Raw genomic sequence first — 16,203 nt, forward strand, 5'->3', positions numbered from 1 at the left:
GAGGCGTATAGTATGTGTAATGTGCTCTTAAATTAAAAAATATTTTTTTGTATTCTAGTTTTTTAGCTTGGCATTCTTAAAATATGCGAAAGTCCTCATTCCTATTAATTGTACCAACAACCGATATGAACAAGACTCAATACCGTGTTATACAAATTTTCAGAGCAGTATCAAACTGGATATTCCTGATAGCATATTACATAGTGAGTAAGTTATCATTCAATTTTTTACTTTGAACTTTAATCTTTACAATAACATGAATTACTATTGTCTTGCACCTGTCGACACGTGGAGTTCATGGCACGAAACGTCAGCGGCGGAATAATGGACTGTCTGGTGCCTAGTGACGTTCGTCTGCTCTCACTTGCTGCTCTCTAAAACTTATAGCGCCTTCTCAAAACCCTGAGCTTGCTGAAACAAGCAGAAAAAGCAACACAGATAAATTACGTACTGTAAATATTTTATTGGAACGTTTTTCACAATCAGAGAATTTTTCGTGATTCTTGAGTTTCTCCCGGCGTATTTGATAATCAAAATATCCACGGGTGTACTGCCGGTCCACAGTGTCCAACGGGCATAATATTTCGGCGATCATACATGTCGCCATCATCAGGTGAACTGACGGACTGAGCTCCTGTGAACGTGCCGGCACGCTGAGAGTCTACCCCAGGAATTGGAACATCTGAGAACTGTATTTCGAAAAAATGGGTACTCAGAGTGGCAGATTCAACGTGCCCTCCGCCCACCCACTACAGCACAACCTGTGGAGATGGATGAAATCACGAGGGAGGAGGTAGGCACTGCGTTTATTCCATATACAGGCGCACTCTCGGGGAAAATCACCCGCATTTTGAAGAAATACCGGGTCCGAACTGTGTTTTGTCCTCCGAATAAAACTCGTATACTGGTGGGGAGCGCCAAAGATGACCTCGGTTTGAGGAAGGCCAGGGTGTACCAAATTCCGTGTCAATGTGGCAAGTCGTATATTGGTCAGACGATGCGTACCGTCGAGGATCGATGCCGTGAACACCAGAGGCACACTCGACTGATGTATCCGAGCAAGTCGGCGGTCGCTGAACATTGTTTGTCGGAAAATCACGCTATGGAGTATGAACGCACGAGGATTCTGGTACAGACGTCGAGATACTGGGACAGCATTGTTAGAGAGGCCATCGAAATTCGCACCAGTGACGACCTCATAAACCGTGACTGTGGCTATAATCTTAGCAAGGCTTGGGAGTCGGCGATTGGGTTAATCAAGAGTAAATCGAGCAAACGTACAGTTGTGACGACCACGGCGGACAGAGCCATTACTCCGACGTCATCTCAGACGCCGTCGCAATCTGTTCCACCGCGCGACCGTGGCGCGGGGCGCGGACAGCGGAGGAAGCACGCCGCGGGCGGAGGGTATTTAAATCTGCCGCCGCCGCGACCGAACCGTCGACCGAACCCAGTTCCCTTTGAGCAGCCATAGCGTACGGATCTCCGTGCCGGCACGTTCACAGGAGCTCAGTCCGTCAGTTCACCTGATGATCGGGACATGTATGATCGCCGAAATATTGTGCCCGTTGCTCACTGTAGACCGGCAGTACACCCGTGGATATTTTGATTAGAGAATTTTTAGTTTAGCTCTTTTTAACTAGCTCGACTTCACAAGCATACTCTTATTTTATCCTATGTAGCTCTATAGTGTGCGAGATGTGAAGCTTCGGAATCTCATTAGAACTGGGCAAACGTGTTGTCTTCGGTCTTGGCTTCCTTGTACTGAGGGCAGCTACTGCGTCAAGAAGTTTTTAAAAACCAATTTTAAACTCTTCTTTATGCAGCTATTTGAGCCACATTTCAGCAAAACAATGCCTCACCATATGTAGTGACAAGAGTGCGAGCCTTCATAAAATTAAAAAAAAAAGTTGGTGTCATTGCTTCTCTGACCGGCACGTTCCCATGTGCGCGAGGTCACTGACCGATCATCCAACTGTTCAAAATGGTTCAAATGGCTCTGAGCACTATGGGACTTAACTTCTGAGGTCATCAGTCCCCTAGAACTTAGAGCAACTTAAACCTAACTAACCTAAGGACATCACACACATCCATGACCGAGGCAGGATTCGAACCTGCGACCGTAGCGGCCTCGCGCTTCCAGACTGTAGCGTCTAGTACCGCACGGCCACTCCGGCCGGCCATCCAGCTGTATTTGTTCACATATTAATTACGAGGAGGAAGATTCACAGGAATATATCCAGGTCCTCTTTGATTAGGAGCCGCGATATTTAGAGGTTCCGACTTCCGATTGCACCTTCGCTACATTATTGAACCCTGAGATTCAGATGAAGTGTCCAGTTCTGTAATCCTAATAATTTGTGTAACGTCATGTACTGGTACTGCATCTTTCTCTGTTCTGCAATTCCGCAAACATTACATCATTATCTAGATGATACCAGTAGTCTGTGTAAGGAAGAGCCTTCATACATTTATTTATTCAGGGCGACAATTATTGAACTACATAAAATAAAGCCGTCATGACTTCTGAACTGTTTGCGTTAAGACTTTCAAACTGCACAGTTGGCCACGGGGCATAGTAGGAATTAGTTTGTATGCGACTACGAAGCCCACTTTCATTTGGGTGGCTTCGTCAATAAACAAAGTTGGTGCATTTGGGGCACTGCGAATCGACATTTCACGATCGAGAAGTCTCTTCACACTCAAAAGGTGACAGTGCAGTGGGCAATATCCAGTCACAGAATAATCGGAGCTATATTCCTTGATGGCACAATGACTGCAGAACGGTTCGTGGTTTCTGAAGATGATTTCATCCCCATTATCCAAAGCAATCCTGATTTCGACAAGATGCGCTTCATACAAGACGGAGCTCGACCCCATCGAAGCAGTAAAGTGTTTGATGCCCTGGAGGAGCATTTTGGGGACCGCATTCCCGCTCTGGGGTACTCAGGGGTCTCGATTGGCCACCGTATTCTCCGGATCAGAACACACGCGACTCCTTTTTGCGGCGTTATCTTAAAGACACAGTGGGGCATCCACAATTTCGCTATTCGTCTGCGCCACACCATCGCCAATGATGGCACGTATATCTAACACGTCATAACCTAAATCTGAATATCTGTAGTGACGTTTACATGTTGAATAAAGTGTGTGCACGCCGTAGTTTGTAACTAATTTACGTTTATTTTTCATTTAGTTCAATAATTGTCACCCTGTACATGCATTTATTTTACATGACAAAATTAGATTATACAGAACTTTTCTTATATCTAGGTTACAAATAACAATAGTAATACCGTAGTAATAACAGCAACGAAAGTAGTTAGTCATGAACATAATCATTACAGTAATATCAGTCTATTAACATTGTACTTGAATTACTAAAAAAATGGCAATGCCGATAAGAATTAAATCTGGAGAGCCGACTATAAAGCATAAACCAAGAAGAAAAACAGCAGTATGGCTGACGAAGTCTGTTGCATATCATGACGATGACTATGGAAATGGAAATGAGCGTATGGCATCGCTGGCCGGGAGGCCCCATTCAGGGAAGTTCGGCCGCCAAGTGCAAGTCTTACTTCAGCCGACGCCACATGGAGGTGATGAGGATGAAATGATGATGAGGACAACACAACAGCCAGTCCACGAGCGGAGAGAATCTCCAACAGGGCCAGCAGCCGAACCCGGGCCGGTTGCATGGGAGGCAAGGACGTTACCACCCTGCTAAGCAGGCGGACGATGAGGGCTATAATATACCGAGAATGAGTTCCGCCAATGATAGCAGATAAAGTTGTCGTCTCCTCTTGAGTACACTATTGTTTGTAAACAGAAGGAAGTCAATGAGTATTTGGTATCTGAGATATATAGTTGACATGCACAACGATATGAAAAAGATTTTGAGCGTATCATGTTTCGTATTGCAGTTATGGAATGGTAATTGGCGTTTTCTTATCTAGTAAGGTGACTGAAAAATCGATGAAGAATATAGAGATACAGAACGGCCAAAAATCACATCCCTCGTCTAAAATGGGGATAAGAAAGACTAAGATTATGAAACAACACATGTATGTCATGCAGTCATTCATGGTTAGGTTAAGTCGTCTCGAATTTTCACTGTTCCTGCCATATCGGCCAGCTAGACGTTCACTTAAATTTTTAATTGCACGCCAGGATCAATATTTCGTACATGTTATGACAGTTTACGTATTCATCTAGAAATACATTGTGGCCGTTTATTGTTTTTTGGTAGGATAACTGGGTAAGTTATTATCACCATGAGTAGGAGCTTCACTAAAACATTATCTGATTGCCTACAGAATTTTTGAGGATTTCAGTTGAGATCTAACGACAGAACTGCTTTAGTAGACACAGAAGGCGATATAAACTGCCGACGTATTACAGTTGAGGTCATCATGTCCTTTATTTTGCCCTAAACTTTTAACCTGTTGTGCATCAGTCTGTTTCTCATCCTTTGATTTCACTTATGTTCGGCGATGTATATCAGTTACTTTTAGCCACTTTAATAGATCCATTGTTGCTAGAGTTTGGTCAACTGTTTCCTTGGACTGCTCCTCTTCTTAGTGCTCAGAGCGAAAACCGACTGATTCCATTGCCTATTTGAAGTACCGCTGTATTATGCTCAGTAAAGCAGTTTCAACGTGTGTAATAATCCGAACAGTGATATCACTTATTATACAGAACACATAAAGAACGTATGCGTTGACATATAGAGCACTGCCAATTTCACAATGGAGAGAGCAACTAAGGGAATAACATTCTGGACGAAGAACTTTGGGAAAGAAGGCAGAAAAATACCGATTTGTGTTTTATTCTTTTATTTATCTTTTAAAAGAAAAAGTAATTAACAAAAGAAAAAGAAGCTAACACAATATTACATGAACCTGAGCGTGTGGTTATCTGTTGCAGCATTGAAACCTCACGGCGATTTTGACACCATATGTTAGAATTGTTGAAATAAATGCAATGTTTCTGCTCAAGTGTAGCTATATCATGCTACTCTGTAACATGTGTGTAGCAAGACATTATTTGAGTCAACTATCAGCACGCACCCCTTGAACTCTTGTGAATTGCTAGTGGTTTTTGTTTTACCGCACGATGTGTTGGCAGCACTGAAGATGTGGAGCTACTACTTGGGCGCAGAGTCGATATTGCCTGTCAGCTGTTTGCTGTGTCATGCGGAGGTACTTGTAAAGCGTCGTAACAGGAGTAACAGTGCGTTCGTCGGTTGTGGTACTATGGCACGGACCCAGGAAGTTGTTTATGGCGTCTGTTTCGTTTTAGTTAGTTTTTGTGCATTTCATGTAGACTCTCTTTTCAATGTTTATCCGCGAATTCTAACTCGCCCGGTTGAGGGGGATCCAGGAGAACCACTTTTTCTCACCCCGCTCATTGAAGAAGGAAGAATAAAGGAGGCACAGCGGCTTGCTTTAGTAGGCGTAGGCATTAACGAAGGATGGACCGAAAATTGCCATAGAATCAAGAGTTATTCCGGTTATTTAACGGTCAACAAAACGTTCAACTCCAATCTTTTCTTCTGGTTCTTCCCTGCTGAGGTAAGTAACACAGCCACATCTAAGTAGCAGTGTGAAGAAAGTGATATTGTTAGAAGTAACATGGCCTGATGTAAGATTTGTTAGTTACAGTTTAAATATCGTGACAAAAATGTCATGAAAAATGTTGGGATGTTCTTTCATTACCGAACGTGACTGTGTTTTTACGCTATTTTTAATTTGGCGCTGTTTTTTTCCACTTAGCTTACATTTACATTTTGAAACTGTGAATTATTTTTGACTAACCGGCCCTATTATGGTGGGTGCCGTATGTCGTATCATTGAACAGGACAGGTTTTTCATTTTGTAAATTAAATTCGTTATAATCATTTTAATTTATTTAGCGTGGGTTCTTTGTGAAACATTGTACTCTGTATAAACTAAACGAAACACGTTACCGTGTTCTGCAAAACTTTATTTTAGTACAACATAGGTTTAGTGCTGTGAGCCTGTGTTCCAGTGCTCAACTGGATCAGTTTTTAAAAAATTCGTGGGATTTTATAATATGGCTGTAACACAATTGCCTCCTGTAATTATTTTTACGTTCATTCACTTGATTTAAACCTTCCAGACTAGTAGATCCTTTCCAGCTGAAACGAAAGACTTATCGTTGTCTAGATCTACTTTTTAAAAAACTTTATCGATTAGGGGAATTACCTAGAGGCGTAGAACGATCGAAATGCCACGACAGTCAGCACACTGGCTCGCATAAGGATGAAATTGTTCATGTCTTCGGTTTTCTTTGTGTAGGCTTGTTTCATCTGCAGGGAAGCTTTTTAAATTTGGAACGGCTCGTACTTGCCTCCTGACGTCGCTGAGACAAAACTCTAAATGCTCTTCCTTCCGAGTGAGTTGGAGAATTATGCCTTTCGTATTAGAGTGCAAATTGAAACTTCATTATTTTAAACTTCTGTGGTGAGGGAAAAAATAATTGGTTGGTAAAATTTTAGTTCAAATGGCTCTGAGCACTATGGGACTTAACTGATGAGGTCATCAGTCCCCTAGAACTTAGAACTACTTAAACCTAACTAACCTAAGGACATCACACACATCCATGCCCGAGGCAGGATTCGAACCTGCGACCGCAGCGGTCTCGCGGTTCCAGACTGTAGCGCCTAGAACCGCACGGCCACTCCGTCCGGCAAAATTGTAGTAACTTTCACCGTAGGCGATTTTCCCATTTCTAAATAGTTAGTAATCCATGCAGTGATTTTCAGTATACGAATGTAAAATTTCAAACGTATGAGCGTTACATTTCCCAACTACATCGTACATTAGTGCATCAAGCTGCTAAAATTGTTAACAGCGGCTACCTTCAGGTATTACTTCTGAGCTACCAATACCGACATTGCAAAAATATACGAATTCTAGAAGTAAGCGTCTCTCGCGTAACTCTGTTAATCTATGCTAATTATCATGTACCGCTACACAGGTGATGGGTTTTTGCCAGTGGCTAAAGAAACAGCGTAGCTTGTCTTTGAGTGTGAATGATTAGTTTTATTGTGTGAATGAAAAGTGGTTGCATGAGCATAGTTTTATATTTTTATGTTTAAATATATTTTTATGTTTAAAAGTGAGCAAGATAATGATTCCTGCTATATATTTGTCCGAGGGATTTCTCGATGCTATTCCTGAAAATAGGCTACTGGCCTAAATAGTTTTGACCCAGACAGGTGACCTATTCTAATGCGTTTGTGACACATACCCGCATCCAGAGGTAGTTGCGAGAAAATCCGTGTTTAGTCAGTCAGACATTTTCATTATGGAATGCGTGTCAATTTTCAGACCAGTAAATTGTCAGCGTGATATTGGTCTGGCTTTCAATGTGAAATCTGCTCGTTGCGTGACCTAGATATGGAAAGCTATGCAACATCGTTAGAAAAAAGAAAGCTATATGGCATTGTTGGGTGGGGATTCCTAAGGGATTCTACATCTACATAAATAGTCCGCAAGCCACTGTACAGTGCATGGGGCAATTTTGTTTCCCACTAGCTGACAAACGCGGCGTGCCTGAGTATTCAATTTGCCAAATTTTTCTTAGAAACGGAAAAATAACTGTTTTTGTAGTGTAATAGCAAAAAAATTCATTTCCATGTGTTCGTGGAAAGCACCTTTGAAATTATGAAACAGTCTTTCAGAGAAATTTGTATATTGTGCAAGTACAGCTCCTTCGCGTGTCTACTCTGTGATATTGTAAACGTCTCTATGGCAACGCCTCTTCTTACGTCTATAGACGGCTATTGTTTTGCCTATAGCCGTCTACGCTTCCCAGCTGAAAGCGGTCAAAAGCGTTGTTAGGTGTCAGGAATTTCCTTAAGCTGGCTCGACTGTAGGAGTGTCGTAATAGTAGAGAATAAATATATTAAAACTTAATGCACTATGCGGCAGCGTTTCACGCGTCTCAATGTTTAGGTCGTCATATCTCCCGAGCTATATGTGTTAACATTAGCTACGGTCGCAGGTTCGAATCCTGCCTCAGGCATGGATGTGTGTGATGTCCTTAGGTTAGTTAGGTTTAAGTAGTTCTAAGTTCTAGGGGACTGATGCCCTCAGAAGTTAGGTCCCATAGTGCTCAGAGCCATTTGTTAACATGATATAATTTTGTAGGTACATTTAGCAGCTTATGTGGATACTGTCTACGAAATTTGTTTGCGAACAGTTATTAGCACAGAAGTAATTTAAACGTGAAGCATGGTGCGCCTTTTTTTCACGCATCGCATTTTTGCCACGACAGCGATTGTTGCATGACAGTAAGGGATATGTATACCAAGTTTGGCTGAAATTGGTCCAGTAGTTTAGGAGGAGATGTGGGACATACAAACGTATGTACATACATCCATTTTTAATCTATCTATGGATTCTGTTCGCATACTGACTGTGTACATGCACTGGAACGCGTTCTAGATTCTCATCTATTTCTCATGACCCCTACGCAAGATGTACGTTGGTAGCAGAACAGTGGTCGCACAGTCATCTTAGAATACAATTTCTCTAAATGTAACCTGCAGGATTTCGAGATAATTACGTCGTCTTTCTTACAGGGACTCCCATTTAAGTTTTACGAGCGTTTCTGTACATACGCGTATGAGCTATATCGACCTGTAAGACCCTAGTGGCGCGTCTTTGAATTCGTTCGATGCCTGCTGTCATGCCTACTTGATAAGGATTCCATGCATTACATTACTCTAGAATTTGTCGCACTAGCGTTTTGTATGCGACCAACTTTACAGATAAACTTTCCCATAATGTTTCCAACACATTCTTCCCTGATACTGATTTCACTTTGTCCCATTTTATATTCTTCCTAAATACTCGTACGGTGTGACGTGCTCAAGATGTTCACCACTCAGATACAATAGCGTTCTTCCTCTTTGTTACAGGCGTTGCCTTACATTTATCCACAATTAGTGAGCTGCCATTCATTACACAAAATAGAATTTTTTTCAAAGTCTTTTTCCAGTTCTTTACGATTGTCCAACGATGAAACTTTAAAGTATATAATGTGCCCCATTAGAAAACAATGTTTATAGCGCTGCTAATCATATCTAATAAATCGGTTATACAGGGCGTTCGGAAACTCCCGTTATAAACCTCTAGGACATGTAGATGGGAGAAAGGAGATACCGGTAATATTTTGAAGAGGAACCTATGGACAACAACGTTATCCAGTGACGCTGCAGAAAGGGAACCCACGCCCGGAAACGTCACCCAACAATGCTGCAGTGCGTCAAAGCTATAGGTGCTGGCGCCTGTAAATGTATGTACATACAGTGTGATTTTGTGATGATATTACATACTTTCTCGGATGATGGAGAAGGATAAATATATCAATTGGAGGTGAGGGCCCCTAGTCCAGAAAAGAGAGAGTCGAAATTTACAAGCAAAAATCACTGATACGTGAGACAGTGGAATACGTGTACTGGTACTGTTGTTTCGAAATTGTAGGGTAGGCAGCTATCAGAAGTGGTAGTATGGACCAAAACAAGAAAAGAATGTCTGGTAAACATCGGCTCTAAAATGCGTACCTGAGGAGCTATGAGCACTTGTTCATCTTCGCTAGTGAGAAAATACATCTCCTCTATTACACAAGTGCTCACAGCTTTTAACGAATATGTTTTAGACCATATTTACTAAGCTTTTTTCTATTGTTTTGGTCCATGCTACCACCTCTTAAAGTTGCCTACCCTACAATCTTAGCAACAACAGCACCGCTACATGTAGTCTACTGTCAAAGGTATCAGAACGATCTTCGCTTATAACTTTAGACTCGTTCATTTCTGGTGCAGGGAGCCTTATCTCAAGTTCCTTCTCCATAATCCTCGAAAGCTTATCATCATCATGGAATCGCCCTGTATATACATACATTTATAGGCACCAGCGCCTACAACTTTGGTGTTCTGTAGTGTTGTTGGATGATGTTTCTGGACATGGGCTCATATTCAAAATATCATGTACTCGGTACCCTCTACAAGTCCTAGAAGTTTGTAACGCAAATTTCCGAGCACCCAGTATTTATGGTGTCCCTCCTAAGAGTTGTCAGGTGCATTTTGTCCAGTGTTTCAGTAGATATTTGCAAGGTCATTTTTGCTGTGTAGCTAGTAAGCCCAAACAAATATGCTCATCATATTTTTCATGTGATGTTCATTGCTGAAGGAAAGCATCTTATTTGTTTCCCATTATGAAGAAAATTATTTTTAAAGCAGAATTTAGGTGCCAATTTGGTAGACCATTTCCAAATTAGTCCAGCGGAACATTCGTCTTATAGATATGTATTAACAAGGACAGTAAAACTCTAAGAACTTTGGCAGCGACATCACCGTCCTGGCCCGCACTGACTGCTATTGACTAAGAGACAGGATACCATGGAGAGACAACACAGCAACCAGAGTGGAGCAAATAGAATAATCCCTACAATGATTACGGAAGTCAAAACAAAGGGGTATGGTACATGTAGCGCATAAGTAAATTACAAAACCTCGGGTAAAATAACAAATTCACGTAATGTTAAACCCAGGGAAGTTCTATCTGTGCTGGTTTCTCAACATAAATGTACAAAACCACTACCAATAATATTTTTAATAGTACTCATTTGAAATAACATATATTTGTAGTTTCATTGTCTTTGTTCATGCTGTTGTATACTCCACAAACATTAGGTGTGATTTCAAAAAGAAATTTGGCAGTAGCTTATCTTTAATGTTCACACACATACTATTCAGTTTTCAGAACAACAAATTGGCTCCAAAAAATATGGCTCATAATAGTGCTGCTTTGCAGCACAAGGAGCACTAAATTACTTGCCACAACTTCTCAGTGTGTACTTGTATCTCTTTGGCTACTGCTGTGCAACAGAACTGTTCAGTTGTAGCTGGAGTACTGGTTATTCTTAGTGGTTTACTGCCACTTTTAATAATTATTGACAGATCAAATATCACACTAGACTAATCTGGGGCCTCTCTATCAAATGAACACACAAAATTACACAACTTTAGAAATCATTTGCTTTGTAATGGGAAACAGATGCTTTCCATCAGTGCTGGGCAACACACAAACATGAAATGCAGTATTTTTTATTTTTTGAATTGTCTCCAGCAACACATTGCAAAAATGGCATTGCAGGTATCTGTCAAAACACCAGAGAGAAAATGTGCCCAGTGACCCTTAGGAAGGACACTATGCAGGGTGTTCCAGGAGGAATGGTTGGTGTTCAGGGATATGACAGGAACGATCATTCAGAGTGAGTAAGTCTACTAAATGGTACCCCATGGGGTATGACTGCAACATTTCTGAAAAAATAGCAAAATTAATACTGAAGTTTAAAATGAAAGGGGTTGCAGTACATGGAGACCACAACATAGATATTGGTAAAGATTCAAAACCAAAACAAGAATTAAAAGAAACGTTATTACAGTGTAATATGAAAATAATAAATATACCTACGAGAGTGACTGATCAGACTGACTATCACTAATATTGAAAATAGTGAATGCAAAGGAAAAGTTCTGCAAGTAGTAACTTCTAATCATCATGGGTTAATGTTTTGTATCTACAAACATAGGAGCTCCTAAACAGATGTAAAACAAGTCAAGAGAAGTCAGGATTACTAACCTTCAAAACATGAACATTTGTAAAATAACACTGAGGAAAGAAGACTGGTGTGAAACGATGCAAGCATAAAGAACAAATGAGAAGTATGATACATTTCTAACACACTAATGCTTCATTTTCATGCAGTCTTCACCAAAATGACCTGTCAGAAACACCAGGGTCACAGTAACCAATGGGTTATCAAATAAATAAGTGAATTCAGGATTAGGGGGTAAGAGCGTGAACAACAGGGAACATGGAGACACATAAACAGCATTAGAATCAGTACAGGAAATAAATAAGAGAAGCAAAAACCAGCTCAATAAACAGCTATAGCAAATTCTGACCACATAAGTAAAAGAGCATGGCACACAATGAATACTGAAAGATGCAGTCAAAAGAGTGTTATAACAGAAATTTTTTTAACTTGTTGATAAATGAGAAAAATGTAGTTACAGATGGAACCAAAATGCTAATTTACTCAACAACAGTTTTATATGTGCTCTACAAAATTTAGAGGAGGAAAGAAATCATCAGGAGTTAATGCATCCTAGAACATTTGGGCAACCATCCCACTCAATGTGTCTGGAAACAGGAACAAAAACAGAACTCATAAAAATAGTGCAGGAATTAAAATCCAAAAAGTCTGAAGTAAACGATGAAATATCAGAGTATTTAATAACTACAATATTAGGAAAAGGCTAGACTGCTACGCAGTATAATGATGACATGTTGAGTTGCAGAGAGGCACACCGAAAAGACTGTTATGCATTTAGCTTTCGGCCAAAGCTTTCTTCACACACACACACACACACACGCGCGCGCGCACGTTGATACTTCACACGCACCTGACCACCATCTCCAGCAGCTCTGATCAAAATACATCTGTCATGTTCAACGAAAGTAACTATCTGGAGTGAGGCAGGGAAGAGGGAGGAATACCAGGGCTTAGATTACTTATCATCATGCCCTGAAGTGAGGGACATCCACCCAAGATCCTTCCCACCCGTCTTAAGCCAGTGTTCCTTTGCCCTCCCAACCTCCACAACACTCTAGTGCACCCCTTTTCAACACTGCCAAACTGTGCCCAAGAGCATGGTAGACCATTCTTTGGCATAATATGCAACTGAAAATAGCATGCTTGATTTCAATGGCTGCTTCAGAATACAGGCCCTCTGGATCTTCTCCTCTAGCACCAGTTTCGCTGAACTGCACAGGTGGGTGTTATCCTTAAAACACATTCACCATCCCAAAATTATCCCAGCCACACCCTACAATAATCTACTATCCCCACCCCCTCCATCCAACAGTTCCCACCTCTCTATCCTGTCACCTAATCCCTATTCATGACCCCTCACATTCAGTGCTTGCCACTCTCTGGCAATGCATCCACCTGTCTTTCCCCTTCCTCTCCTTTTCTGCTCTGCCTCATAGCCTCCCCACAATGCGACTAGCATTTTGTTATGCCTCCATCTAGTCCCTGCACACTCTGCCAGACAATGTTCTTCTCTCCCCCCACAAATACCCTGCTATCCATTCCCTGCCCCACTCCAGATTGCAGTCTTGTGTGTGAAGTGTGCTTGCATGTATCTATGTGTGTGTGATTTTTTTTTTTTTTTTCTGAAGAAGGGGTTGGTTGAAAGCTAAATGTCTAAACGTTGTTTCATTGTGCCTGTCTGCAACTCGGTGTGTCATCTTTACAGTGAGTAGCAGTCTATCCTTTTCCTAATATTGTTGATGTTCCAACCTGTAGTTTCCATTATTTTAAATTATTTAACAAAGCAAGCAAATGAAGAAATAATAGAACCTCTTTTGGATATAGGAATCTGCTCATTTAGAGGACACACATTTGCAGAAAAAATTAAAAATAAGCAAAGTAGTACTAACGTATAAGAAATGACAGATGACAAGGAAACTACAGACCAATATCTTTAATCTGTGGCAACTCAAATATGCTAGAGATGAATACAATGTATTGTAAGATGATCACATTCCTAGAGAAACATAATATTCTGATTCCAGCACAGCATGGCTTACAAAAATCGAAATTCACAGAAACTGTCATCTCAAGCCTAGTAGAACCTGTTGTAGATTCATTAGACAAAAGAAACACTGTATCTGTTATGTTTCTGGATTTGTCCAAAACTTTTGACACAGCCACCCATAACATGCTACCTGAAAACATGGACATGCAGTGCAATGGATAAAATTACACATCAGCAAAACTGAACAGTATGAGGCAGCATAAACTGGATGCATATTTGAGATCAGGTATATTATGTACAGTGTACCTCCAGGATCTGTACTTAGGCCACCTCTGTTAAATCAATTTATAAACAATATTGAAGTAATTGAGAAGGATCAAAAAATACTATATACTGATGACACAACATTAGTGAATACAGGAGAAAATCTGGAAACACTAGAAAGAGGTGCATTTATGTCAACAAATAACACAGTACAGTGGCTCATACAGAATGACTTAATTATAAATCTAAAAAAGACAATGTTCACCGTGTTCATGAAAGAGAAAAGAAAGATCACATTGATATATGTTTGGATGAAACAAGACTGGAAGATGTTTTCTCTATAAATTTTTTGGAAATTACAGTTGACAATGAGCTCCAATGGAGACAACATGTACACAGTATGTGTCAAAATCAGTCACCTTAATACCTATTGTGAAACAGATTGCATATTATGTTAACAAAAAACTTCTATGTACAGTGTACTCGAGTCATACTTAATAGTACAGAATTACTGTTTGGGGTAACTTCAGTAACAATAATACCAGATGGTGTTTAGAGTGGTACCCTGTGGGCTGTATGCGTTTAAAGATGCTGAAACATAGGTATGTCCATTAAATGGTGCAGTTGCAGAGTATGCTGAAAAAATAATAGTTGCGCTTACTGGTACCAGGTGAAAATATGGGCTGTAAGCAATCAGAATGTGGTATGAGTGCAGGAAAATTATACAACACTGTGCAAACCTTCCAGTGCCTGATGGACAAAGTTACACATGATTTGGACATCTGCTCCGAAATGAAGCATCTGGATCACTAATGGGAAATCTTAACTCGCTTTCGTTCAAATGGTTCAGTCATTAGCCTACTGAACTGTTTGTTTGGAGCACCAAAAGTTCAGTTCCTGGGTCATACTATTAATGTCCAAGGAATTTGTCAGTCAGGGTGCCATGTCCTTTTCAATACAATACCATTAAGAACCTGAGGGAGGAAATATTATGAAAATGCTATGTCATTATCAGCTACAATGTATATCAGTGAATTCTCTTTATACTTTGGTTTCATTTTTGTGCATTGAGTTTCAGATACTGTATGGTTAACTAGAATTATTCACATTCTCTCTTGTGTATTATAAATATATTCAATAAAATATTCATTCTAAAATGTAGCAGTCCTGTCACATTCATGGTGATCCATTTTGATCTATGATCTTTGCAAACAAGGTATGTTTCCTATTGGATGGGGGGGGGGGGGGGGGGAGGAACTCGACAGATCTTGTGATGTGAAATCTACAACTTGCTCCCTCACTACTGCACACACCCCAGGGAAGAATCTCAAGCATCAAAATCCAGACATTGCATTAGTAACAGGAGTAAATAAAATATCTTCCTTGTTTATAACATTCAACTCCTGACAAGGCTATCTACTTTCTTAAAGTAAAGTATTTTAAATTATCAGGAAGTTTCTATTTCCTTGCAAGGTAAATGACAAGATGGTACATTGGCTGCTTCAGGAGAGTGGAAGCCCCCCAAACTCCACAAAAGATCTCCAGCTAAACTTGTAATACCAGCCCTCCTGGAAGAAAGTATATTGTGGAACCATCGCTTAACCACAGCCTGGGGAATGCTTCCAGAAGGAAATTTTCACTCTAGAGTGGAGTGTGGACTGATATGAAACTTCCTGGCAGATTAAAACTTGCAGGAATCCTAGTCTTATTAGTTTTGCAGGAGAGCTTCAGTGAAGTCCGTAAGGTAGGAGATGAGGTACTGGTGAAAGTAAAGCTGTAGGAATGGGTCATGAGTCATGCTTGGATAATTGTCGGTAGAGAACTTGCCTGTGGAAGGAAAGGTTTCAGAATTTGACTCTCTGCCAGGAAGTTTCAGTCCCAATGAGTTTTTGTGATAAACACCCAAATGGGGCTATTTAAATTTTTGCAGTTGCCCTTTGGCAGTGCATTCGCACCTGCAATTTTTTAATGCTACTTATCACGGTTGACTGCTACAGTTCCTTCTTGTTTGAACTATTTAGACAACATAGTAGTTCCAGGTTGTACTCCGATGAATGCCTTTCCAATCTCAGGAAATTGTTTCAAGTGCTGTCAGATGCTGGGTGAAAGTGTGATAAAGACAGTCTGCTATTTCTTCCAGAGTGAGATCAAATATTTGGGACATGTTATCAACTCAGGGTATCCACCCTTTGCAGTCACACTTACCACCATCCAGGACCTCCCAGCTCCTAGGAATGTCAGAGAAATCCAAGCTATGTTGGGTATACTAACTTATTACATTAAGTTTGCGCCAAATG

At 40.6% G+C, this 16,203-nt stretch overlaps 1 protein-coding gene across 1 annotated transcript in view; it reads left to right on the forward strand.

Moving 5' to 3' along the window:
- Positions 1–5,168: 5,168 nt before the first annotated feature.
- The window catches only part of LOC124613164 (venom serine carboxypeptidase), a 135,004-nt gene continuing 123,969 nt past the window's right edge, over positions 5,169–16,203 (forward strand). The window contains exon 1 of the mRNA XM_047141794.1: positions 5,169–5,573. Within this exon, the coding sequence (XP_046997750.1) occupies positions 5,256–5,573 (318 nt within the window). The 5' untranslated portion in view covers positions 5,169–5,255. The remainder of the gene's footprint in view (positions 5,574–16,203) is intronic.

Source organism: Schistocerca americana, chromosome 4, assembly GCF_021461395.2.
Source record: "Schistocerca americana isolate TAMUIC-IGC-003095 chromosome 4, iqSchAmer2.1, whole genome shotgun sequence".
Classification (NCBI taxonomy): Eukaryota; Metazoa; Arthropoda; class Insecta; order Orthoptera; family Acrididae; genus Schistocerca; species Schistocerca americana.